Source organism: Podarcis tiliguerta, assembly GCF_965153285.1.
Source record: "Podarcis tiliguerta genome assembly, chromosome: 6".
Classification (NCBI taxonomy): domain Eukaryota; kingdom Metazoa; phylum Chordata; class Lepidosauria; order Squamata; family Lacertidae; genus Podarcis; species Podarcis tiliguerta.
In genome coordinates, this window is record NC_139539.1 from 13,855,487 (window position 1) to 13,881,638 (window position 26,152).

General features: G+C 46.0%; 2 protein-coding genes and 2 long non-coding RNA genes across 4 annotated transcripts in view; 2 read left to right on the forward strand and 2 right to left on the reverse strand.

The window, feature by feature from the left end:
• APCDD1L (APC down-regulated 1 like) overlaps positions 1-17,036 on the forward strand; it is a 43,116-nt gene extending 26,080 nt beyond the window's left edge. The window contains exons 2-4 of the mRNA XM_083446965.1: positions 7,184-7,358; positions 10,437-10,995; positions 15,701-17,036. Of these exons, the coding sequence (XP_083303091.1) occupies positions 7,184-7,358; positions 10,437-10,995; positions 15,701-16,471 (1,505 nt within the window). The 3' untranslated portion in view covers positions 16,472-17,036. The remainder of the gene's footprint in view (positions 1-7,183; positions 7,359-10,436; positions 10,996-15,700) is intronic.
• Positions 1-26,152, reverse strand: part of LOC310680462 — a 253,575-nt gene that overhangs the window by 9,773 nt on the left and 217,650 nt on the right. The window lies entirely within an intron of this gene.
• Positions 17,789-21,805, forward strand: LOC310680459. The gene is made up of 2 exons (XR_014512785.1): positions 17,789-20,172; positions 20,208-21,805. It is a non-coding gene; the product is annotated as an uncharacterized lncRNA (long non-coding RNA).
• Positions 22,808-26,152, reverse strand: part of VAPB (VAMP associated protein B and C) — a 43,203-nt gene continuing 39,858 nt past the window's right edge. Inside the window, exon 6 of the mRNA XM_083447121.1 lies at positions 22,808-25,591. Coding sequence (XP_083303247.1) covers positions 25,433-25,591 — 159 coding nt within the window. The 3' untranslated portion in view covers positions 22,808-25,432. The remainder of the gene's footprint in view (positions 25,592-26,152) is intronic.

Here is a 26,152-nt window from a genome sequence, read left to right on the forward strand (position 1 = left end):
TTCCAGCTCACTGAAATGAAAGCAATTCAAACATGCTTGAACCCTCCAGATCTAGGAACCATTGTTTTTATAAAATTATTCCTTCTGGAAAACGAGTCTTGGGCTCAAAAGTCATTACTGACTGCAGAAAAACAGACAATGACCATTAGCTTAAATTTGAGATGTTCTTCTTTCTTTCATTCCTCCTAGCTAATGAGAAGAGAGGGTTGGTTTTGGTTTTTTTTAAGCCCCCAGCGTTCATGTTGTGGGGAAGGGAAGGGTCACAAATTCCATCGACAGCACCTCTAGGAGGGGCTGTCTAAAACTGCTGCTCTTCAGTCCTGAGCGAGATGGACCAGTGGTCTGATCTGGTATAAGGCAGCTTCCATATCTTGGCTTTAGCCTCAGCTGCCATTATTTCTCCCCCAGTAGAAGGATGGAAATTGGAAGGCAAGAAAGCTGGCTGAACCATTAGGAGCCGAGGTTGGACTTGGCTCTTAATGGCCTGGTGATTTCTGAAATCATAGAATCATTTCTTGTAGTTTGAATGCATTGCTCCGTGTCCGCTTCTCTGGAGCAGCAGAAAACAACCTTTCTCCCTCCTCTATGTGACATCCTTTTATATATTTGAACATGGCTATCATATCACCCCTTAACCTCCTCTTCTCCATTCTGTGAAGCAATGAAAATGCTTTAAAAGGCTGAAGGGCCAGCACAGCACACACACCCAGTTTAAAGGCAATTTGCTTTTGTGCTGCAAACATCATCCTTGCTTAAATTCTGACAAATGAATTTTGTCTTTTCCCCAATGTTTCCAGTATCAATGAGTTTATAATGTTACTGTCATTTTGAACCCGCATTTTTATTTTGAATATATTCTGCAAATTTGTGAGTTTTATTCGGAGGAGTTCGTTTCCAACTCTCCCATTTCCAAAATTCTTCTCCATCCCTATCTCTTCCATATATGTGAAACGGAGCTCCTTAACCCCACTTTTCATTGTTTCTTGGAATGCGCTGCCTTTGTTAAGGTCAGTTGATGGGGAGGTTGTGCGCCCAGGTACATCAGCTCTGCTAGGGCCCATACTAACTGCACTGTGATGGCCAGGGATTTGGGCTCGGACTCGGAACCAGAGGAATCTCAGTCTGAACCGGATCCTTAGCCTCAAGCGGCATCTGAACCAAGTCTGGGGCCTGATTTTGAAGAGCCCCAGTCTGCACAGGTTCCCCTGCAACAAGCACCAACTGGGCCGAGTCAGGGGCCTGAGCCAGCCCTGGCTCCAGATGTGGGGATTGCCTCGTTGCCTTCAGCCGGGCAATCACTTACAGCTGCTCCACTAACGGTTCGGTCAGGAGAGGCTGAGGCGGCCTCTGGGTCTAGTAACCCACCGACATCTCCCGAGCTGCAGAGACGAAAGTCTGAGAGAAGGAGAGAACTGAGTACTCGCAGGAGGAGTGCTCGCCTTCAGGCGAGACAGGGAGGTGGGTCACAAGCGGATCAGGACCGGCCGTTACCCGGTCAGAGATAAAAGGCTGTCGGACCCCGCCCCAGGTTGTGAGAGCAATGTTGCTGTTTGCCAGGACCTGCCTGAGACCCTGTGCCTGACCTTGCCTGGTTTTCTGCCTCATGTGCTGCCTTGGCCCTGTCAGACTGACTCCTCACGGATAGCCTTGTTCTCTCAGTCTATTGCCTGCTCTGTTCCCTTCCTGCAGCCACCTTGCCTCTGGACTCCTTGCCTCTCCTGTCCCTTTAGCTTGCCTGAGGATTCAGTCCCAGCCAAACTGACAATCCCTCCGCCCTGAAAGAATTTGGACTGCAAATATTCTCTGAGCTTTGTTCTTTGACCAGCTGGAATTTTTATGAGCATTCTCACTTCAGTCAGCCGATGTTAGAAGCTTCACTGCCACAAGCACAATGCAATACAGATTCTCCCAGAAGTAAAAACATCTTAGCCGGTTGCGCTTTCACTTTTTTCCCTTTGCCAAGTCTTATCTTCTATTAGGAAAGAAAGAAAACACAACCTTTTCCCTTTTCCAGTGTGTCGGAGCCCTGTGATTATCTTGCCAAAGTGTCTGTGATGCAAAACAATGCCGGCTTGGTGCTTCTGCCAAGGAGACATAGTAAGGATTCAATCAAAGAGCAGCGCCACACATTGGCTCAGAAACGTTAGCATGCACAAACATTTCGGCGCTAAGCCATCACTCGTAAACATCTGGAATAACTACACTGATTCAAGTGTGTATACACTGATGTAAACAGTAAGTGATTCTGGTCCATTAGTGCTGCTCATTGAGACTTTTTTTTTTACTGTTTGTAGTGGGGATGTATTTTTACTCATTTAAGTAAAATAAAGTCTTTGTTTGGGTTCATAGCCTGTGACAGGATCCAGCATCTTGGGACAGGCTGCTGGGCCTCCAAAACCCCAAGAGGGTCCACGGTGGTTGCTGCCCCCCACTTGTTCCCTATATAGGTTGCTGGCCACTGTGAGCCACCCACCAGTTTAATTTCCCACAATGTTCCAACACGGTGTCCCTCCAGGGAGCTCAAGCAGCATGCATGGTTCTCCCCTTATTTAATCTGCACCACAACCCTGTGGTGCGAGGTTAGGCTGAGAGGCAGTGACTGGCCCAAGGTTACCCAGTGAGCTTCATGGCCGAGTGGGGGGTTTGAACCCTGGTCTATCGTGCAACACTCTAACACCCCTGGTCTTTTGTACCCTTAAAATCTAAACCTATATGTTTGGTTTTAATTTTTTTGGTCGGAGAAGAACAATAAAACAGCAAACATGTTTTACTAATAGTAGAGCAAAGAGGCTGGTAAAGTTAAAAGGACCCCTGACCATTAGGTCCAGTCGTGGCTGACTCTGGGGTTGCGACACTCATCTTGCTTTACAGGCTGAGGGAGCTGGCGTACAGCTTCCGAGTCGTGTGCCCAGCATGACTAAGCCGCTTCTGGCAAACCAGAGCAGCACATGGAAACGCTGTTTACCTTCCCGCCTGAGTGGTACCTATTTATCTACTTGCACTTTGATGTGCTTTCGAACTGCTAGGTTGGCAGGAGCAGGGACCAAGCAACGAGAGCTCACCCTGTTGTGGGGATTCGAACCACCAACCTTCTGATCGGCAAGTCCTCAGCTCTGTGGTTTAACCCACAGTGCCACCCGTGTCCCGGGTGTTTCCACCTGGATTCAGACTAAGAGAATAATTAATAATAATGAGGAGGAGGAGTGGCAGGGGGTTACCTCAAATGATTGAAAACGTGGAGCAAAAGCTTATTCAGAAAAAGACATGGGTGTTAGAGACTAGGGCACTATCTCTCTTCCACTAGTAGAAGCCCCACCAACTTCAGTTGTGTATTTCCCCCCCAAAACTATCAAGTTAAAGACTTGGTTTGGCTGCATATTCTCCCATTGCCTAAGCCAGTAACAACCGCTGCTACAGGAAATTAGGTAAGTGACAAGATTACTGTCCTTGTAAAAGGGCAACAGGAAAGGCTTTATGTTCCTGTGTTGCAATTCAGCTGTTGCCCATCAGCAGTAAATTTGGCAAGGGAGAGGAAGCAGGGTTGGGAGGAGGGAGGAGTGTCTAGAGATCGGGCAGGCTAGAAACCTATTAAATTAAAACGGGATTGTTTATTGGACACGTTTCAAAGTGGTGCTGTTTGTACGCGAGCTGAGCTTTTAATAGTTCCACTCTGGCCGCTGCGGAGCTTTGTGTAACTCGGATCTTGATTTGGTTAGCACACCAAAATAGTCAGCCTTTTAAAATGTCTTGCTGCATCCAGTGGCTGACGGAGCCATATGTTCCCAGAAACTTGGGGGTCTCCCTAGACCTCGCTTTGGGAAGTGAACAAACGAGGAAACAGACATTAACCGTAAGAACATAAGAAGAGCCGTGCTGGATCACACCAGAGTCCCATCTGGTCCAAGCATCCTGCTCTCAAAGTGGCTAACCCAATGCTTATGGGGAAACCCACAAGCCTGATTGCAACATTCCTCTCCTTCTCACGAGCCCCAGCAACAGATCCCCAGAGACACACCATAAAGGCTTTCTAACAGTATTTTAAATATATTATCAAATCGCTTCTTCACTGTTTTATATGGTATTGTTACATGCCAATCCCAATCTCCAGGTGGAAGATTCCAGGGGTTTGCAGGTGTGTTTACCAGAGTCTGGGTTCCCTTCTGGGACAATGAGGCACAACAGAGAGACCGTGATCTATTGCTTATTTACACTTACAGTGGTACCTCGGAAGTCGAACGCAATCCGTTCCGGAAGTCCATTCGACTTCCAGAACGTTCGGAAAACCAATCGGAAGCTGCAGAAGCCGTATCAGGCGTTTCGGTTCCAAAGAACGTTTGCAAACCGGAACACTCACTTCCGGGTTTGTGGTGTCCGGGAGCCAAAACGCTCAACTCGCAAGGTGTTCAGGATCCAAGGTACAACTGTATCTACAACCTGAACCCACGTGATGGGACTTCAGAATATTCCACATCCCCGGCACAGCACGGCATTCAGAGAACAGCAGAAAGCCATCTTGCGTCTCTTTGTGGCAGCTTTCCCCCTCCAGCCCGCATCGTGTTCTGCTTGCAAAACTGGCAATTTTTCTATTTGCTTATGCCAGCCACACCGAAATCCTGCAAGCCTTTGGTCTCTTCCCAGCAACACACAGCTGTAAGGAGGGCTCTCCCCTCCTGGTCTGGCAGTGCCCACTCTCTCTTGATGGTTTCCTTGATGGGCCATTGCTGGTCTTTGTGCTTTAATGACTTGACTTACACTCATCTGGCCCTGCTTAGCTAGCCTGGCTCATTAGCATAAACGAAACCCAGAGTTTTCTGTGTTTGGCACAGTTTAATCAAACCTTGATTCATTCTAACTTTTACTAATTCTAAGAATTGTGTGTGACTTGCACCCACAAACCCCAGCACCCATGACCTGTAATAATATCTAGTAATATCTATTATATGCATTATCACATTTTTTTTAATCATTTCTATGATGTATACAATTACATATTTAGATTATTGCATGTTATTAAAAATGCATTTTTGAAAAATGAAGTATTTTATGCATGTCTCAAAAAGTATATTGTTCTCTTGCCAACAGTGCAGTGTTAGAAACTACCATATTTTTCGCTCCATAAGACGCACCAGACCATAAGACGCACCTAGTTTTTGGAGGAGGAAAACAAGGGGGGGGGGAATTCTGAATCTCAGAAGCCAGAACAGCAAGAGGGATCGCTGCGCAGCGAAAGCAGCAATCCTTCTTGCTGTTCTGGCTTCTGGGATAGCTGTGCAGCCTGCATTCGCTCCATAAGACGCACACACATTTCCCCTTACTTTTTAGGAGGGAAAAAGTGAGTCTTATAGAGCAAAAAATACGGTATTTCATGATCTGCTGGGTGCTACTCAGATTTGGGGATTGTGGCCTTTTCACGTTTCTCTGCTACTGTTTCCGTTGCCACCTGTTGGCCTTCCTTGAGACCCGGGCCTTGGGGTCTCCCTTTCTGGAAGCAAATGCTTCCCCCCCCCCCCAACTGTCTACATAGTTGCTCTATATTTAGCCAGAGGATAGCAAATAGATCTGTGATCTTGGTGCTTAAATTAGAGCTAAGCCAGCACCCCCACTGAAATGGCCAGGATCTTCCTTGCTGAGTACTAGAAAGTTATGTATCCTGTAAATTAGAACCAGACTGTTGGAAGCAGAGGCAAAGATATCTCATCTAGAGCCACCTGGCTAGACATCCAAGGAGAGAGAGAGAGCCTTGCTGTTGTGCCACAGATTAGATTGATGGGTTTATTTAACCTCTTTCATATAAAATACTTAATATCTCACCTTTCCACTTGATAAACCTTCAGAGAGAGAAAGGGTATCCCAAAAACGCAAACCATGAAAACCTATAATGGGGCTGCTGCCTAGCTGAAGAAACCTGAAACCAATCAGTTTATTAAATTTAATTTGTGCACACAAATACACATATGCATTAAAACAGTGCGCACTAACAAAAAATGTGTGTGGGAGAAGTTTTACAAATAGAATTATTAAACTAGAGGCAAGTCTGGTGTTTGGCTTTTACAGATGACTTCCTCATCTTCTCCCCTCAAACAGTCCTCGGAAAAGCAGTTTGTTAAGGGTCCTGGGGGTTGTTAGGAGACACCCCCTCCCATTCCCCTCTCAGAGCTATAATTCCCAGAATTCTCTGTGATGAGGGGTCGATTGTTCAGCCACGCTGGGAATTGTAGCTCTGGGAGGAGAATAGGGGTCTCCTAACAACTCCCAGCGTCCTTCACAAACTACACTTCCCATAGTTCTTTGGGAGAAGCCATGAGTGCTTAAAGTAGTATCATGATGCTTTAAACGTACAGTGTGAATACGGCCACTTGGTTGTGCACAAAGAGGGGAGGGGGAAGTCCTTTTGTGCGCGTGAAACTCTGCTTGTGCAGTGTTAATTGCAACCCACCTTTTTTAGTAATATTTTAAAAAATGACTAAAAGTTGCAGTCCTAACATCTGCTGCAAGCAAACCAGTTTCTCTTTCTCTCTCTCTCTGTCGTTCATTCTCTCTCAGGCTCTGCTTCCTATTTGTAAAATGGGCACAACAGTGACATAATCTTAGGAGTTTGTCTTCACTGCAGCCAAGACAGAGAGCGCAGTGTATTTTGCAGCTAAATTTTGCATCTATAAATTCTGCATCTATAAATTACCAGAGGGACACAGGTGGCGCTGTGGGTTAAACCACAGAGCCTAGGACTTGCCGATCAGAAGGTCAGCGGTTCGAATCCCCGCGACAGGGTGAGCTCCCGTTGCTCGGTCCCTGCTCCTGCCAACCTAGCAGCTCGAAAGCACGTCAAAGTGCAAGTAGATAAATAGGTACCGCTCCGGCGGGAATGTAAACGGCGTTTCCGTGCGCTGCTCTGGTTTTCCAGAAGCGGCTTAGTCATGCTGGCCACATGACCCGGAAGCTGTACGCCGGCTCCCTCGGCCAATAAAGCGAGATGAGCGCCACAACCCCAGAGTCGGCCACGACTGGACCTAATGGTCAAGGGGTCCCTTTACCTTTACCTATAAATTACCAGAGAGACAAAGGATGCCTGTAGGCAGATGCTGTGATGAGGGAGCTTTTTATTAGGTGAAATGCTGTGCCGGAGAGCACCTGTATGTGTGTCTTTTTAAAAAAATCTGATTTCTCTCTCTCTCTCTCTCTCTAGCTTACACATCTGGGAAGAAGCTATGGGATGGCCCTCCATCTCACACAGACCAGCTCGGTCCAGGAAAACTGCGGTGGGAGCCACAGTGCCAGCATCAATTGCGCCACCTCCAGGATGGTGCTAGAATTTCGGCTGTCTTGCCTCCCAGGCTGGAAGGTCATTGGATTTCGACAGGGTAAGGAGTTTGTAGCAGTGTAAAGGGTAAATGTGCAGCTGTTGAATACACTATCGAGTCCGCAACCAGAAGGAGGAGGAGTATCAGGAAGAATGGACAAAATTTAATGATTATTTAGTTAAATATGTAAAGTTAAATTAATTGGAAATAGCTTGCAGATACTTAATTGGCTTAGGATTTCGTAAAAGTTAAGTGACGAGTCAATATGTTTAATTTTAAAATTTAAAAATATAACGATGTTAATGTTTTAGTTAAATTTTATAAGAACTTTGATTTGGAAAACCATTAAAAGGAAGTGCATGGAAATTCAACCAAGGGGAAGCGAGGAAGTTACTTAACAATGTTAGTAAATGTAATTTTAATAAGGTTATGCTCCATGTTTGTTTGTTTATTTGTTTGTTTTGTTTATAATTTTGTGAAAATCAACAAAAAAAATATTTTAAAAAAGCTGTTGAATACACTATCTCTTGTGTATTTAATTGCAGGTGGGGAATTTTGACTAATAGAAAACATGTCTTTCTTTTGTTGCTTATTCCAGTGAAGGTCTGAGCTCCAAATTGCTTTGCCTTCTTTGGCAATTGCACGGAGCCCCAAATCTAACAGGGCCACTCAGACACTAAAGCAGAGTTCTGTGTTTGAGGATGGTCTATTAGGAAATATTTCCAGTGTGTACTTTGTTCATCACTTCTCTTCGAGGGGACTTTATTTTCTGTTTCTCTTTATAGAAAAAGTAATCCTTAACTTGCAAACAGAGAATTTGGAAATCTTAAATCAGGAGTGGGAGTTCTGCGGCTCTCCATTTGTTGCTCTTTTTTCATTTTTTTAATTGATCAAAAGATGTACAGAAGTTCATACCCAATACAAAGTATATTTTTATAATACACCAGAATAAAAGAAATACTTTAAAAATCTAATCTAAAAAGAAACAGGGGCAAAGAGAAGGAAAAAAAATAAGGAAAATAGAAAAGGAAAAAAGAAAAGAGTGGGGAAATGGATTTTTTTAAAAAACACACACACAACTTCCAATTCTCTGTCTGTCAGCTAATTATAGTAACTTATGCAATGTATTCACTCAATTTGACATCGAACTATTCCATTTTCTGTAAGCCAATATTTTTTCAATCTTCCAATCCAAATATTACAATTTCATGTATAAAGGTTTTCTAATTCTTAATAAATGTCAATAATGATATTTCACTGATTAAACACATTAACTTTGCCATCTCAGCTAAGTCCAATAATTTTATCAACCATTCCTCCAGCCAGATGGGCGGAGCATAAATAATAAAATTATAAGCATTAGTAGTAGTAGGTAGGACGGTATGTGTCCATATTTATGCATATATCAATCTCGCCCTGGAACGGCACACAAGTTGTGTGAAAAGGGCAGATTGTTCCATGAGGCAAGCAGGAATGCTGATGGAGCCATCTGTTTAGCACTATGTTGACTTCCTCTCTATCCTCTGGAGGGGGCCAATCTCTATAAGGCCTGCCCAAAGTGAAGCACCAGAACTTAATAAAACTCAGGCCCTGCCGAACTTGTAACTATCTGCTGCTCACTAGCCATATGGGATTGCCCACTGGAGACCTGATAAACCTATTTGCTGCTGATATTGCCTACCTGGGGCTGTAAAAAAAGCAGGCACAGGGGATCCAAGCACCTGGTAAGCCAAAATACGTGGCCATTAGGCCGCATTCAGTTTGGGGTGGGGGACAATTTACATGGGTGGTATCCAATTAAACCGCTCCATTTGTGCAAGGAGTTTTAGCTTTGCAATGGAAATTCCCAGTCCTGCATGCCTTGTAAAATCTGCTCTGGAGGGTTACGGGAAGCTCCATAACAGATTTAGGGGTTGCCGCTTTTAAAAAGAAGACGTTTGTGTACTTGAAATAAATATTGCCTCCTTCCTCCAAGAAGCATAGGGTAGCACCCATGGGGTTAGTCTAGGCAGTGGTCCACATTGGCTCTTCTTTATGACCAAGGAGATTTAATTCAGATAATTAAATGTTGTTGGTTGAATTATATCAAATTAGATATGGTACACCAATTTGCCTTGCCTTGTTTGTTCAATCATAGGATATGAATGTTCCGTTTGAAATGCATTTTTGAGATGCCCTGAATTTAAAATGCTAATGAAAACTTTGCATATCTTCAAGGGAAAATGCATAAAACATTTGTTAATTAATGGACTTTCGTAGCCGGCCCTTCACCCTACACAGTCTAAGGGTAGGTTACATAGAGGTCAGTTCAAATACACCATGTAACATTAAATTATGATCCCATCTTCCACCACCAGAGGTCTCTGCAAAAAGGTCTCTGATGTTGAACTGTATACACATACAGTGTCAAAGCCAAATACATCTCAGAAGGGAGGCCACCACAGAAAAGGCCCTTTCACACACACATTCTGTTTCCCCAACCCAGTTCTTAAAATCTCCTAAACTAAGATAGTAAGATATATTTCATTCCAGTATGCCACATGTTCCAACCATTGTTGGCATAACGTGATTCTTGAGCCATAGCAGCCCATGCCTATTGTGACAATCTGTCAGTGTTTTCCCAACTGGAATTCCCTTTGAGCTCCAGGTTATGCAACAACCAGAAAACACGTAATGAAGTTTCCGTTTTTCTAGTACATTCATCAATATAGTATATATTAAAGGTAAAGGTACCCCTGCCCGTACGGGCCAGTCTTGACAGACTCTAGGGTTGTGCGCCCATCTCACTCAAGAGGCCGGGGGCCAGCGCTGTCCGGAGAAACTTCCGGGTCACATGGCCAGCGTGACATCGCTGCTCTGGCAAGCCAGAGCCGCACACGGAAACGCTGTTTACCTTCCCGCTCGTAAGCGGTCCCTATTTATCTACTTGCACCCGGGGGTGCTTTCGAACTGCTAGGTTGGCAGGCGCTGGGACCGAACAACGGGAGCGCACCCCGCCACGGGGATTCGAACCGCCGACCTTTTGATCGGCAAGCCCTAGGCGCTGAGGCTTTTACCCACAGCGCCACCCGCGTATATATTAGGGGAGATATATTGCAAGGGCTGTAATTTAACCAAAACATCCCTCTTCATTCTCAGGTGTGAGGTGCGTCCAGGACCTGAATTTCTCACCCGCTCCTATATGTTCTACGCCAACCGCCTCTTCAAAGCCTATCAGTTCTACTACCGGGACCCTTCCTGCCGGGACCCCTCTTACTCCCTGGTCATCAAAGGGAAAGTCAGGCTTCGCCAAGCCTCCTGGATCACCAGGGGAGCCACGGAAGCAGATTACCACCTCCACAAAGTTGGCATTGTCTTCCACAGCCAAAGGGCCATGCGGGAAACAGTGGCTCGCATCAACCAGACGTCGGGAGAGCACTGTAGCGGGTTCTCGCCGGCTGGGCGGACTTGGGCTCCCGGTGCCCTCTATGAGCTCCTGAGTGCCAAAGCAGAGCGGGATTGCACCGCGGGCCTTGGCTTTGCCATGCACGAACTCAGCCTTGTACGAGTGGAGAAGTACCAGCAGCCCTTGTTCCTTCAGCAGAGCCAGGGGAGCAGGGAGGTGGAGGAGCTGTATCTGGGGGACATCCACACCGAGTGGTCGGAGAGGCTCCATTATCGGCCAACAGGATACCAGCGCCCCCTGCAGAATGCGATGGTAAGGGGTACATCTGACGTGGGATTGTGGCCAGATGGGATCTCCCAGGCTAAAACATACCCAACTCCCTCAACCGTTCCTCATAAGGCTTGGTTCCCAAAACCTTGAGCAGACCTGGCCGATACAAAATTACCCAGGAAGGACTGCGCCCCTCAGATTTATGTTTCCAAACACAATTCAAAGTGTTGGTGCTGACCTTTAAAGCCCTAAACAGCCTCGGCCCAGTATACCTGAAGGAGCGTCTCCACCCCCATCGTTCTACCCAGACACTGAGGTCCAGTTCCGAGGGCCTTCTGGCGGTTCCCTCACTGCAAGAAGTGAGATTACAGGGAACCAGGCAGAGGGCCTTCTCGGTAGTGGCTCCCACCCTGTGGAACGCCCTCCCATCAGATGTCAAGGAAATAAGCAACTATCTGACTTGTAGAAAACATCTGAAGGCAGCCCTGTTTAGGGAAGTTTTTAATGTTTGATGTTTTATCATGTTTTTAATATTCTGCCCGGAGTGGCTGGAGCAACCCAGCCAGACAGGTGTGGTAATAATAACAACAACAACAACAACAACAATAATAATAATAATGGTCCCCTAAACCCTGGTCTGGAAAGGATGGCAGGCCCAGTGGGGTCTCTGTTCTGACTGGTCCTCCTCTAGTTCATATGAAAAAAAGAGGAGCAGAAAAAGGGTGGGGGGGCAGAGAAACATTATCCAATAAACCATTATCCCTCAGCAGAGAATGCCATTACCAGAGGAAATAGCCCTGAATGTAATTACGGGCGGCAGGCCTGGGATATACAGAGACGCAACTTCCAGTGCAGCTGAAATAAGCCGGCCTTGGTTTCTTTCTCTCTCTACAACCCCCCCTCCCCAATTTTTTGTCAGGAGCTTGGTTTCATGCCCAGAGCGTATTTTTTAATCAAAATCATAACTAATCAATTGAGAAATGCGATTGAACTGCAAGATAGGACAAGGAGCAAGGAGCGGAAAAGGGCTCATGACCGTTGCCAGATGGGACCAAAGTCAGGGCTGAGGTGAAGAGAGGGGACGAAAAGCAGCCCCCCCCCCCACCTACACAATATTGCAGCCACTGGGATTCTTGAAGGACGAAGCGAAGGACGAAAAACAACCACCTTTCTGAGGCACATGCTCAGATTGGCATTAAAGCCAAGTTATCTTGGGCCAAAACCATATACGTATGAGCTAAACCAGATGGTAAACACGAAGTGCTTTCTTTAAAAAAAATAAAAATTAATTTAAAACCCAAGCTGAGGTGCGCTGAAATACAGTGACTTCACTGCAATGCTGCAGTTAATCAGCTCACAGTTCTACGCGGCTTGTTGCTGGCGGATGATGTCACTGCCTGGGGAGAGTTAGACAGTGTCACTTGCCTCCTTCGAAAGAGTTTCACGTAAGTGGATGTGAGAAAGGTTTTTTGGCAAGGAAGAGGAGTCTGCAGATTTTTTTGCTTGCTTTCGTGGCCACCCTTTATTTATTTATTTGCTACCAATCTTTGGGGAAGGACAGTAGCTCTCTCTCTCTCTCTCTCTCTCTCTCTCTGTGTGTGTGTGTGTGTGTGTGTGTGTGTTACTTTCTCTAGCATGCAAAGGGGTCCTGGGTTCGTTTCCCGGTGGCTCCCAGGGAAGGGCAAGGAGAGGCAGGAGAGCTGCAAACTACTCTGAGCTACATAGACTACATGGTCCAACAGCATTGTATATTCCCTCCTTGTATTTACTTCCATGTGCAGATAACTCAAAGGACGGGCATGGCAGTTTATGGCAAGCTTTGGAGAAGGGTCAGAAGGAGCATAAATTCTTTGAGGCTAGAACAAGATTGGAGAACAGCCAGCCTCTGTGCCAATCTTGGCCTGCCAAGGAGGTTCCAGTTTCCATGAGGCAATTTTCCTCACACCCGTCAGTGACATCTGCTGATGAGTAGGAGGGGGTTTAGCCCATCAGGGAACAGGATTTCATCTCCACTCATCAGCTGCTGAGACTGTGTTTAATAAGGCCCTTTGCAAAAGCACTCTTTGAAGCAGCTCCATGCTTCTCCTTTTATTTAGTGTGTGGTTGTGGGTAGTGGATCAGGATAAGAATCTCCAGAGGCTGAAATGGGAGCATGGGGGCTGCCTTAAAGCCCTTTGCAAACAGCAAAAGGGCTTTGAAGCCATTGCAGGTTCCCAAGTATCCAACAGAGAGCTAACTGTTGTGCACTTGGAAACCCTACACAAGGTAAGTGACACCACTCACATGGTCAGTCATGTGATGTCATGTGATGTGATTGACAGGTGGGAGGCGTCACCCACCTGCCAAATTTGGCACATGATAAGGATCTGGCCTGTGAAGCCAAAAACGTTTCCACGCATCCTGTCTCTTTTAAAAGGAAAGAAGTCTATTGTTCAAGGTAGAAGATAACTTTCTTCTGTACATCGGTCTCAACTTCATTCCCAGGCATTTTGAGTTTAAAAAGAATATTGGGTAGCAGGACTGGGAAAGACTGTAAGGCCTTTCCAACCTGGTAAAAGGTAAAGGGACCCCTGACCATTAGGTCCAGTTGTGACCAACTCTGGGGTTGCGGCGCTCATCTCACTTTATTGGCCAAGGGAGCCGGTGTACAGCTTCCGGGTCATGTGGCCAGCATGACTAAGCCGCTTCTGGCGAACCAGAGCAGCGCACAGAAACACCGTTTACCTTCCCGCCGGAGCAGTACCTATTTATCTACTTGCACTTCGTGCTTTTTAACTGCTAGGTTGGCAGGAGCAGGGACCGAGCAACGGGAGCTCACCCCATCGCGGGGATTCAAACCGCAGACCTTCTGATCGGCAAGTCCTAGGCTCTGTGGTTTAATCCACAGCGCCACCCGCGTCCCACCTGGTGCATTCCAGATATTGCACTGCAGCTGCCATCAGCCTCAGCCATTGTGGCCTAAAAGGTGCTGGGAACTAGAGTCTAAATAATCTGGGATTCATAGCCTGGCCAGTGTAAGGCAGCATAATGCCTCTCTGCATTTTTCTTGCACTCCCATAGAAGTTCAGCTCGCTTACCGACCCTGAGATCAGCCACTAAGTCAGCCGAATTGCTCCAGAGTTGGCGGCTGGTGGGTCAGAACCAATCACAAACAGCAGAGGTTTCTTCCAAGCCCCCTGCTCTGCACAGAGGAACGTCTTTGATTTCCTCTTAAATATGTTTTAAAGAAAAACCACTCTTGGGAAATTATCTCCCAGTATTAAAGTATTTCCTGCTTTAAAAATAAAAAGGCTGGGAATATTTAGCTGCAATGCCCTGTGTACCGTCAACGCTCCTCAAGAGTGACAGTTGTGGTAAGGTGAGTTGAAAATGGCTTGGTTATTGCAGACTTCAGTCAGCGCACATGCAAATTGCCTGCTAAGTGCAGAGTTACTGAAATCTCATTCCCATGCAAACACGGCTGGCGTCTTTCAGAAATCAACCCTATGCAGCAACCCAGGCTTATGAAAGCAGATACGGTTCACTGTAAATTGTTATGTTGCCCATTTCTATAATTAGTACAGGAACACGTTTTTAATGCTGACTTCGAAACATTTCGGGTTATATTCCCCCAGTGTATGTCAGATGAAAATATGTATATTACTTCCACATTAAACGAGGCTAGCTCCTCATAGTGGGGTAGAGAGGAAATTGCTTTTATACCATTAAATAAACTACCAGATACCACTCTGAAAAGTTAAACCTTTTCCTTGCCCTGTAGAATTCTGACACAGGCTTCTGATGTTTTGATATAAAAAAAATCTGTATTTGCCACCCCACCCTTCTCCTTGATGGCACCTATCTGGCATTCAAATACTAAAACCTGCAGGATTTCACAATTTAGCCTAGACCAGTAAAAGTAGCTGCATCTTACATTTTGCCAGATAATTTAAATAAGTCATTATGAGCCTCCTGCAAAGGGTAGAGCTGGTGAGACCCGAATCGCCACCTAAATTTGATGGGAGATCTAAATGTACATTGGGTGTTGTGTGTCTCTGCCTCCCCCTGCAGTCTTTTCAGCACCTTCCCACACCCCTGGTCTTTTGTATCCTTAAAATCTAAACCTATATGTTTGGTTTTAATTTTTTTGGTCGGAGAAGAACAATAAAACAGCAAACATGTTTTACTAATAGTAGAGCAAAGAGGCTGGTAAAGTTAAAAGGACCCCTGACCATTAGGTCCAGTCGTGGCCGACTCTTGGGTTGCGGCGCTCATGTCACTTTATTGGCTGAGGGAGCCGGCGTACAGCTTCTGGGTCGTGTGCCCAGCATGACTAAGCCGCTTCTGGCAAACCAGAGCAGCGCACGGAAACGCCGTTTACCTTCCTGCTGGAGCGGTACCTATTTATCTACTTGCACTTTGATGTGCTTTCGAACTGCTAGGTTGGCAGGAGCAGGGGCCGAGCAACAGGCACTCACCCCGTCGCAGGGATTCGAACCGCCGACCTTCTGATCGGCAAGTCCTGGGCTCAGTGGTTTAACCCACAGTGCCACCCGCGTCCTTAAGAGGCTGGTACAACCAGGGAAAAGGACAGTTTTGCCTTGCTCCCTCCCTTGCATTCTAGTCTTTCATGCCGTAACAAAAGTTAACGTTAATCTCTTCATTCCCCTTTGCGGAATGCAGTTTCCCTTGGTGAAGAACATGCCTGTTCTTAAACAAGCAATGAAAAGCCTTGCTGAGAACTTGTATTTTCCTTCCCTTCCCGCAGCATCACATCCAGCCGTGCCCTGCCTGCGGGATCATATACCGAGCGGACGAACACCACCCGCCTGTATTACCCCTCAAGCCGGACCTCCCCATGCTGCTCAGCGGCCGCTGGGTCAGCACTCGCTGCGAGGTCCGCCCAGCCGTGCTTTTCCTCACGAGGTACTTCATCTTCCACGCCAACAACCGCAGCTGGGAAGGCTACTACCGCCACTACTCCGACCCTCTCTGCAAACAGCCGACGTTCACCGTCTACGCTCTCGGCCACTATACCCAGGGAGCGGCGTCCCTCATTGTGCGAGGAGGTACCGAGCTCGTCTTCAAGGTGACCCGCGCCCGGGTGACGCCGATGGATCCCGTAACTGTGGCGATGCTGAACTCCTCCAGCTTCGGGAGCTGCGGAGAAGCCGGTGCCTGGAGCGTCGGGCAAGAGCTGGACGTGACTCACACGAACGGATGTGCCGCACTGGGGATCCGACTGCCCCACACTGAGTACGAACTCTTCCGAGTCGAGCAGGATGCCAAGGACCACAGCTTGCTCTTCATCGGGGAGAGGCCGACCGATGGGTCAAGCCCCAGCACACCCAGCAAGCGGCCCACATCCTACCAGGCCCCTCTTGTCCAGTGCGGTGGCCCCTCAGGAGCCCTAGCGAGGCACGTCAAGCCAAGTTACCTGGGAAGAATAGGCGAGGACAACAGCAGTGGGGCCCTGAAGACACTGCCTTGGGCAACCCTGCTAGCATCTCTAGCTGTGCATCTGGTCAGGTGGGACTAGAAGCCCAGATGTTTTGGTCACTGAGCTGCTGCATGGAATCCAGACAGCCTTAGCGTCCAGACTTATGTGTATGCACAACAAAATGAGCACACTGGGGAAACTGTTTCGTTTTCTACCTTGCCAATACGCACTCTTATTTTTTCTTAATGATAGGTGACGCCTGTTGGATGTGCTTTCCCCTTTCATACCTGCCTAAGTATGGAGACGGGCATCTGAATTGGGCTGCTTGGTCTCTGATGTAGAGGGCAACCTTCGGCTTCTGATCAGGTGGCTTAAATTGTACCTAACGCACCGGAACGACCCGTTTCAATAGGTGTAGGATAGACCTGCACCCCCTTCTCCCCACCCACCCAAACAAAACAAAAATTCACATGTATCAAGAAGCAATTCTGCTTTCATGGGACAATTTCAGTTTCGTTGCTCTGGATTAGCGTCAGAGACCTATCATTTACTATTTTGTTCACAATTTAAACCAACTGTTAATAGTACAAAAGTTGGAATTAGGGAGCCCGTTATCCAGCTTCCATATAATGTACCATGTGTGAAGAAATGTATCTGCATATTCGACTGCTTACCTTAAACGGGCGATGAGGGTGTAGTTTGGTCAGCACAGAACCCCAGAGGCTGGGTTTGCACATAAAGTTATACCACAGCACAGTGTTATATGCACAAGCAGGCAGATTGTTGGAGATTAGTTTTACTTCACGCTAATATTTCCTTGTTCTCTCAAGCAAACCAGGGACCATAGTTGTTGGTTTGTTTTGTTTTTTAATCATTGGTCATTTTTAAGACAGGCCAACTTCAAAACATTTCGTTTCAAATATTTTTAGACCGCCTTTTAATTCAAAAGTACCGTATTTTTCGCCCTATAGGACGCACTTTTCCCCCTCCAAAAATGAAGGGGAAATGTGTGTGCGTCCTATGGGGCGAATGCAGGCTTCAGGAAGCTCTGCACAACGCTCGGGAGACCGGCGCCACTTCGCGCCCGCCTCCCGATGGCTGCACAGAGCTGCCTGCTGTCTGGGGGTGAGCGCAGCTATGCGCAGCCATCCGGAGCTGGGCACGAAGTCGGGCCCGCCTCCCGATGGCTGCGCAGAGCTGCCTGCATTCCGAAGCCTGGGGAGACCGGCGCGACTTACCGCTGGCCTCCCTAGGCTTGTGGATAGCAGGCTGTTCTCAGGCTGGGATTGAGGGAAGCTCGGGCTTCCCCCGCGCCTGGGGGGGGAATAATTTTTTTTCTTTATTCCCCCCCCCAAAAAAAAAACTAGGTGCGTCCTATGGGGCAGTGCGCCCTATGGGGCGAAAAATACGGTAAATTCCAATGCGGTATACAACTATCCAAATACATTAGGCAGGGAAATAGCTACAACTGCAGACCAACATGGGTGAAAATGCATGGGTGAATAAACAGAGTTTTAACACAGTTTTAAACAGTCATTACGAGCAGTACGTGCCGTATCTCAGAGCAGAGACTTCTACAATGTAGAAGCCACCAAGGAAATGCCCTTGCCTTTGGATGCTGCAAGATGGATTAATATAGGTCATGGCATTGGCAGAAGGACCTCCTCCAAAGATCTTAGTGAATAGGAAGGTTTAAATGGGATAAGGAGTCTTTTTCAGGTAGCCAAGTCTCAAGTTCCTTAGGGATTTAGGTCAAAAGAAGAAATTACGAAGCTGGCTTGCTTAACGGACCAGTTTCTTTTGAACGACCATTTCTCTTTCGTATGGCATGACAAGCCAGGATTATCGGAAGGCGAAACTAAACACTAGCAAAAGCATTTTTTGCTGGCCATGTGGGAGGAGAGAGGAGAGCCATGCCAAGCCTGGTGCTTTGCCTGGGCTTCTTCCTGCTCATGCAGTGTTAAAACAATGGTTTTGCATTACGTGCAAACCTGGCCACAATGTCTGCTTTGTAGGTGTCGTGGATTTGTTTATATGACCAGTCCTGAGGCCCTTGGTTATTCTGAAGAAGAGCTTGAATCTAGTCCTTAGGAATAAAGATGATAAAATGCTAAAGGCAGTCACAGTTTAAAAGCCAAACCAGGTACAAGGTGCAATTCATTTAGCTATGTATGTGGAACTCCACCGAGGTGCTGGGATTGGAAGAAACCAGTTCACATAAGGTCAATGAATTGTGCAAGCCAGATTTAAGCATAGGAAGCTGCCTTAGACCAAGTCAAACTTTCGGTCCGCCTAGCACAGTAGTGTCTACATTACCTGGCAGGTGTTGCAAGTTCTAGATGGGGCATTCCCAGCCCCACCTGGATACGCTAGGGATTGTGCCTGGGACCTTCTGCATTCAAAGGGCATGCTCTACCACTGAGCTGCGAAATTCCTTTTGTGAAGACTGACTTTTCCCACCCTGCCCCACGTACTTGATTATCCTACTACACCTGCAAAGAAAGATAACAGCTATTGGTAAACAGAAAATGCTCAAAAGGGCATTTGTTTACAGCCTCAGCTGTTCCACTCCACTGTGAAAAATAACCCAGTATGAGTTTTCTGGCATCCTTCATCTCTCTCAATCAGTCAACAAAGCAACATCCAATTGAGTTAACTCTGAAATACACAGCTGCTGGCAACAGGCGAAAACTCGTGATTTCTCGTCCGATCAAAACTTGCTTGGCAGCTATTCCTTGGAGCTGTAGAGTTCCAGCCATTGCAGTCTATGAAGCAATTTTTATTTTCTGGCAATAAGGAGCTATGCGTTAAAAACATCCTTAAGGGAGAAAGAACGACCATGACAATCTTCAGTAACTCAGGCTAATGTGCATGGCATTGTATTGTCTCAAAACCACTGGCTCCTTTTTAGCTATAGAGTAGATTCCTAAAATAATCAGATTATATACCGACCTGTGTGTCTTCTCCAAATCACTGAACTACCCTGCCCCCTGCCAAAAAGAGAGAGGAAAACCCTCCAGCTATGCAACTACAATTTACATGGTATATTTACAACATTTTTGGCTAATATGTAGATTAATGATGGGTTTGTATACAAGTACCAGTGGGGAATTGTGCATTAACTGTTTCAGATGCAATGCTTATCTTAATGTACAAATTTTTAAAGCACAAAATGTATTACAGCATGTTAACTTTTTTTTTCTACACAGGGAACTTTTTTTTGTTTTTAAAGTCATGTATATAAAACAGCTGCCCAACTTCTAAAAATGGCTACGTTTTGTTATAGGCACTGACATAATTACATAAAGTACTTTCACTTTCCCCTTTTGCTGGCCCATTTCTCTGCAATTCAAGATCTCTGTTAGAATGTGGGTACCTTTTCTGACTAGAGGGCCAGATCCTTATTTCCCCACCTGTGACAGGCCAAATTTGATCTGCCAGTCACCTGATGTCACTATGATTCTATGATACTTCCATTTCTAAGCCCCGATTGCTAGGAATTCAAAATGCTGCTCAGGGCTATTTAAAAGCCCTTTTGCAAAGAGCCCATCACTGCTATTTAAACCTATGAAAACCAGAGTGTCAAGGAACAATGCAAAAGGACTTTCAAACAGCCCTACACTGCATTTTGAAGCAGAACCCAGGACTGGACAGTTAAATTTTGCTGTTTTGGCTGCCCAGGAACTGCCTGTTCCCAGTAGGGGAATCGGTGTATGTAATCAGCACAGAATTTAACCCCACCCAACTCGTCAGCTGACAGCACCGGCTGACTGGACTAACATCAGCTGATTGGCAGGTGGGTAAGACTGGGACGCGGGCTGGTGGTTTCCTGGAGGATCTGGTCATTTCCCATCAGCACAACCAGCATGACCAATGGAGTCCAACATAATATGGAAGGACGCAGATTTTCAACTCTTAGGTTAGTGTGGTGTCTTAACACAGCTAGTGTCTGGTGCCTGGGATCCATGTTTCTGTGTGTCCTGGTAAATGTGAAAATCTATTTCAAGTAAATGGAACCAGAAATAAGGGGAGAAGTCATTACTCAGTGGTGGGAACACATATTTTACCTATGAAAAGTCCAGGTTTTTAATTCTGGCCACCATCTATTGAGTTCAGGAGTGCAGAGGGTCTCTACCAGAAACTTTGCAGTCACCATCTGGGGAAGATGAAACACTTGATTGGACTGGACCATGTGTATTCATGGAAATGTAACTTTATAGTGGGGGGCGAGAGACATAGCTGTCAACTTACAGATTTGAAAATAAGGGACCAGCAGCCTCAAAAATAAGGGATCACCAGCCAAAATAAGGGATTTTCCGGGCACATGTATGTTCAGCTTCTGAGCTCCTCCGAGCCAAAGGCAGAAAGCCCAGCCAGCAGCCAAACAAAGCCTCATCCGTAAGGGACAGCAGCGGGACATGGCGCTGAGATAAGGGACTGTCCCGCCAAATAAGAGACACTTGGCAGCTATGGTGAGAGAACCTGCAGCCCAATTCCATGTGGGTGAGGAACGTTCAGGACGATGACAGGAGTGGGGAAGAGCCAAAACATATGAAGCAATTAGTGACAGGATAAGAAAAAAGGCCCTCTTGCAGGCGATCAGATCTTGGAGCAAAAAGCCATTTGTTTTCCTCTCTTCCGGCAGTGCACTGAGGGGAAGCAAAAACAAGGCAGACTACCCACCATGTAGAAGGCAGCCCTCAACAGCATCCTCACTGACTGATTTACATGATCAAAGACTTCAGAGTTGCATTTCTTCAGCCAATGTTCATTCGCTGCTCTCTGTGCTTGAGAATACCAAATAGTGGTTAAGAGGTTCCTCAAGCCACATAACTCAGTAGATACTAAATGTGGTTTATTTGTCTGTTGTGTTTATTGAATGCATATCCCACCACTCATCTTTAGTGACCTTGGGATGAGTCTCAACAATATAATAGCCAAGAGAAGACACAGTTAAAATTCCTAGTTGCTAATCCATCTTTATAGTCCCACTTGACTAACTTTTTGCCTACTAGTTTGGGGCTATAAAGCTCAGCAACCCCAGCCAGCACAACCAGTTAAGTCTATGTGCCATCAAAAGCTTGCCAGGCCAAGGAGCAAGACATCAGAACCTGCTATTAGTGCTAAGAAGGGTCTGCTTTCCTTCTCACGGGGCTGACGCCTAGGCTTCAGCAGTCTAATCAATTTCCACATGACCAAATCCTCAGTTCTCTAAAATTTAGACAAACTGTTTAGACAGACCAATTAATGCCGAAGGTCTCGGTTCAATGTCCAAATGGATTAAAAAAACCCACCCCACAACCAAACCCTAAAAACAGATTTGGTACTACAAATCTGAATGTGTGTGTGTTCAGTCTGCGAAACAGACACCAGATGTGTGTAATTAGCTCTTGCTATTTATTCCATCCAAAATAAATGCACACATCCTTTGCAGTTTCTTCCATTTTCATTTCAGAAACAGTAGTAGGTCATAAATGCGTAACAGTTTTGATTGAAGCATGAAGCGGTGCTTGGAATCGGTTTACGTTGAAAAATAAAACCCACAGAATACTCATTGAACAGAAAATGCTGTGAGCGAACCCTTAGAATCATGGACTCCTAGAAGTGTAGAGTTGGAAGGGATTTCCAAGGGTCATCTAGTCCAACTCCCTGCAATGCAGGAATCTCAGTTAAAGGTCCCAAGGCAGATGGCCATCCAACCTGCTCTAAAATGTCCAAGGATGGAGAGTCCACAACCTCCTGTCCCACCATCAAACAGCTCTTAGAAAGCTCTTCCTGGTGTTGAGTCAGACCCCTGGATCCTGTTCACATGTACTGCTGACAAGCCAGATGCTCCCTATCCAATATTGGTGCAGCTAAGTTTCCACATGACCAAATCCTCCGTTCATCTAGTCCAATCCTCCAGCAATGCAGGAATCTTAACTAAAGCACCACTGATTTCTGTGGGTTAATCTCATGGCCTAGTTCTGTATGGCGGTGGGCCTTTACTTGCACGGTGGCATTAACCCATAGAAAACTGCATTTCCTGCAGTAGTACTGCAATGATTAAAAGCACCACAGGTATGATGGACAGCATTGTCAACTCCCGGAAGATGAAGGCTGTAAAAGCTGCAGGCTAAATCTGCGATCCAAACAGCAGAAGCAATCTTATAGGTGGCAGACTTTTATAGTGGTGATCACTTGTAAGCAATTCAATGCTGTCCATCAATAACTTCCGTAGATAAGACTTTTTTTTTCTATTTGCGCACGACACATCTTCAAAAAAAGGTAAGTCACATTCTTACTTAAGTTGCTCCTTGTTATGTGTTTGGAAACAAAATTAAGTTAGGAAAAAGTGGTAATCAAAACTAGGCAACTTAACGTCTTGTTACGGACAATTCACTTTCGCAGCATTGAAGCACAAAACGAAGCAATCAAAACAGGGACGGAACTCCATTCGTTTGGGGGTAGATTTATTTGATTTTTTTTTTAAAGATGCTACATAGTCAAACAGGATTGGTCTTTTTGTTTTTAACAGCATAGAACTAATTCCTACTAATTTTTTCCCCTACATAGACTTATTTTTATATACAAAAACAGTTTTCCTGACCGCTGTTTCCCCCAATGTTTAGATGGTCGAAAGTGAGAATTATGTCGTGCCCAAAGCATCAGGAGGAGGAAGAGTCCATCGTTACTACAGCAACAAAAGGAAAATTTAGTTCTATTCACCAACTTTGAACAGGTGCCTTTTCTTCTCTCTTTTTTAACCATTTATAACAGTAGTCAAACTTCTGCGACGGTAAAGGAAACATGAGATGAAATACAGTCAACTTCCAACTTAACGTGCATTTAAACTTAAAAACAAAAAAATTGAAAGAGAGGGGGGCACCAGCAATCCCACCTGCCACTGCAGTGAGCTTGGGAGAGCATTTGGAGGTGCAAGGGACTATGTGTTTTGAGTATATGAGATTTTGGCTTCATGAGCTATCCCTGGAACGTAAGCTGAGAGTTGACTGTGTATTAAATAAGTTAAATATGCATTAAACATTTGGATATAAAGGACTTTAACTCAGCTACGTGAACCAACAGCAAACAGTAGCTTGGTCCCCTTTTAGAACGAGGCATTGACCCTCCTCGCCCCATGCAACCTGCCACACAGATAACTGTCCAGTGGCATTTCCCACATTGTTCAATGGGGCTGCATTCAGCTCCTTTCAGCTTTCCATTGACTGGTATGTTAATACCAGTGGTGCTAAACCAAACGTACCCAACCTGGTGCCCTGCGGGTGTTGCTGTTCTCCCAACTCCCCATCAGCCTCAACCAGCATGGCCATTGGTCAGGGATGAGGAGAGCTGGAATCTAGCAACAGCTGGAGAGCGGTCGAAAGGAAGGCTGGTCTAGACCTATCATCCCACAAACGAGACAACCAGGTTGCTTAAGATTCATGACCTTTGCCCCCAAGTCCTTCCATGCACATGTCCCCTTTTCAGCCAGTTATAGCCCAAGAGACTTCTTCCTTGGGTGCAGCACCATTCAAGAAAGTCAGCACTAAACAGCTGATGGGCAAAGGAGCAGCGTGTTATTTCTCTCTCGAACTGAGCTGTTGAGAAACGGAGAATGCCCCAGAGACTGAACTAAGCTGTGCCACTGATGGGCACAGAACAGCAAGTCCCATTCCTTCTCAGGTCCAGAAGACCAAATCCCTGACAGCCTTTCTTCTATAGTTCAGGACAGAAACCTGATCTCCAAAAGCTTCACGAGAAGGTAAATGGCAAAAGGCTGAAATAAGGTCATGTAAGCGGAAAGCCACCCCCCCCCCCAATGTGCAATGCATTATGTGGCTAAGCTTGTGAGAGTCTGCCGAGGGTGCAAGCAGAGGAGGAAAGGTTTGCTGATGGATGCGACAAGCGGAGGGTGCAAAAAGGACGCGATGGGTGAGGCAAGAGGTGCATGGTCCCCATTAAACATGATGCCATCTTGACTGGAAACACAGATGGACAGGAAGAAACTATTTTAGCAAGACGGGAGGGTTCAGATACAAAACGCGATGGCTCATTGCAACACTCCTCTTTCCTACAAAGCCTGGCTAAGAAAATCACACCCGCAGTTCAAATCGGAGCACATCTGGTGCAACACGTTGAGTTGACCACACAGCTGGAAAGCAGGCTCCTTGTGTTTCCAAACCACCACTGGCAATTAGGTTTCCTCACTGCTAGACTGACAGGAGCAAAAAAGCATGTGGGTGACCCTCTCGCCTTCCACTCCCTCCTGCTGCAGCCTCCACAATCTTTTGGTCGCCCCTTTTCTATACATAAGACTGGCCAGGGCCAATTTCAGAAACCCGGTGCTGCTGGCACCCTTCTGGATCATGAACCTGCTCCAAGTCTTCTCTCCCCTCTCCTTCTCATCTTCCAGGCTGCCCAGTTAGTGGTTCACAGCTCCTGCAAATGACCCAGGACCTAGAGAGGCAGGGTCACACTTAAAGAGAGTTCAGGGTGAATAAACAGCTGCTTGGGGAGTTATACTGCTGAGACCCAAGTCACACCCACTTGACAGAACTGTTAAAATTTAAGAGGAGGAGGAATGGTGGGTTAGCCTATTTTACAATAACGCCATCAGCCTCACCTGCCTGAAAGCCAACCTCTAAATAACCAGAAGGATCTACTCTTTTTCAACGGAGGAACTTTCTCTTTCCTCCCCCCTCCAAAGAAGAGAAGTCCAGTAACTGGGATGAAGGTCCAAGAACTCTTTGAAGTTTAACTTTAAAAAAACAAACAGAAAAACCCACACACACGCACACAAAATGCACCTTTATAGTGTTAAAATACATGATTTTGTCCTCACTGCTCGCAATCAAGATGTCACTCGCCTCTTTTCTCCTGCTCAACTCCTTTTACGTTTTATGCTTTCTAGAAGATTATGTTATGTTAATGTTATATTTGTGCAGGGGTAAAAATTTAAAAGGCAAGACCTGTGAGATGTCATACATTTTTTTTTTTTAAACATTTGTTATGAATAAATTTAATACCAATGATATGGCAGATCCATCAATCCAATTTACAATCCTCAGCATGCTGCCTCTACAAGGCGATTTTCCCTATAATGACGCCAATGATGAAGAAGAGTACCACCAGGGCAAGTAGTCTAGTGCTGAGCCCCTCTTCCTTCACAACAGGTGCTGAAGCAAAGCCCGGGTGGTTTGTCTGGGGCGCCTTCCTCATCCGCAGTCCATCTTCTTCCTGCAGCAAGGATAATTTATGGAGATTTAAAAAATAAATAAATGCACTGAGCAGACGTGTGCATTAGAAGCTCAGCCTCAATTCTGTGCTGAGATGTAAACAATCTGGGGTGAGATAATGTGCTCCTTTTTCCAAGCAGAAAACTCTCTTCTGCCAGGCCCAAAACAGACCTAAAATGTAACCAGGGTTCCTGCTAAACCTGGGATCCAAAAACAGTCCTTCCCCCAAGCTGGATTGATCAGGAACTGCAGTCAGCTCTAACCTCTGTTAATGCAAGTGCCAATTCTATAAGAAACCATGGGCAGCCAGGAGGAATTTGGACCAGAATGGAAGTGATGGGAAAAGACAGCACACAATCCTACAATCTGTTACTAACAGATTAACCATGGTTTTTTAAAAAACCCACATCTTCTAGTTGAGCTTGCTAGTTACTCATTTTGCCGTCATTCACTACTGCGGTAGATTATATCCATTAACCAAATTCACAGATTCACTCAAATAATTTCTGCCCTGTTCTCTGGCCAAAAGGCACCTAGAGTGGCTAACAACTGTCCAATACAC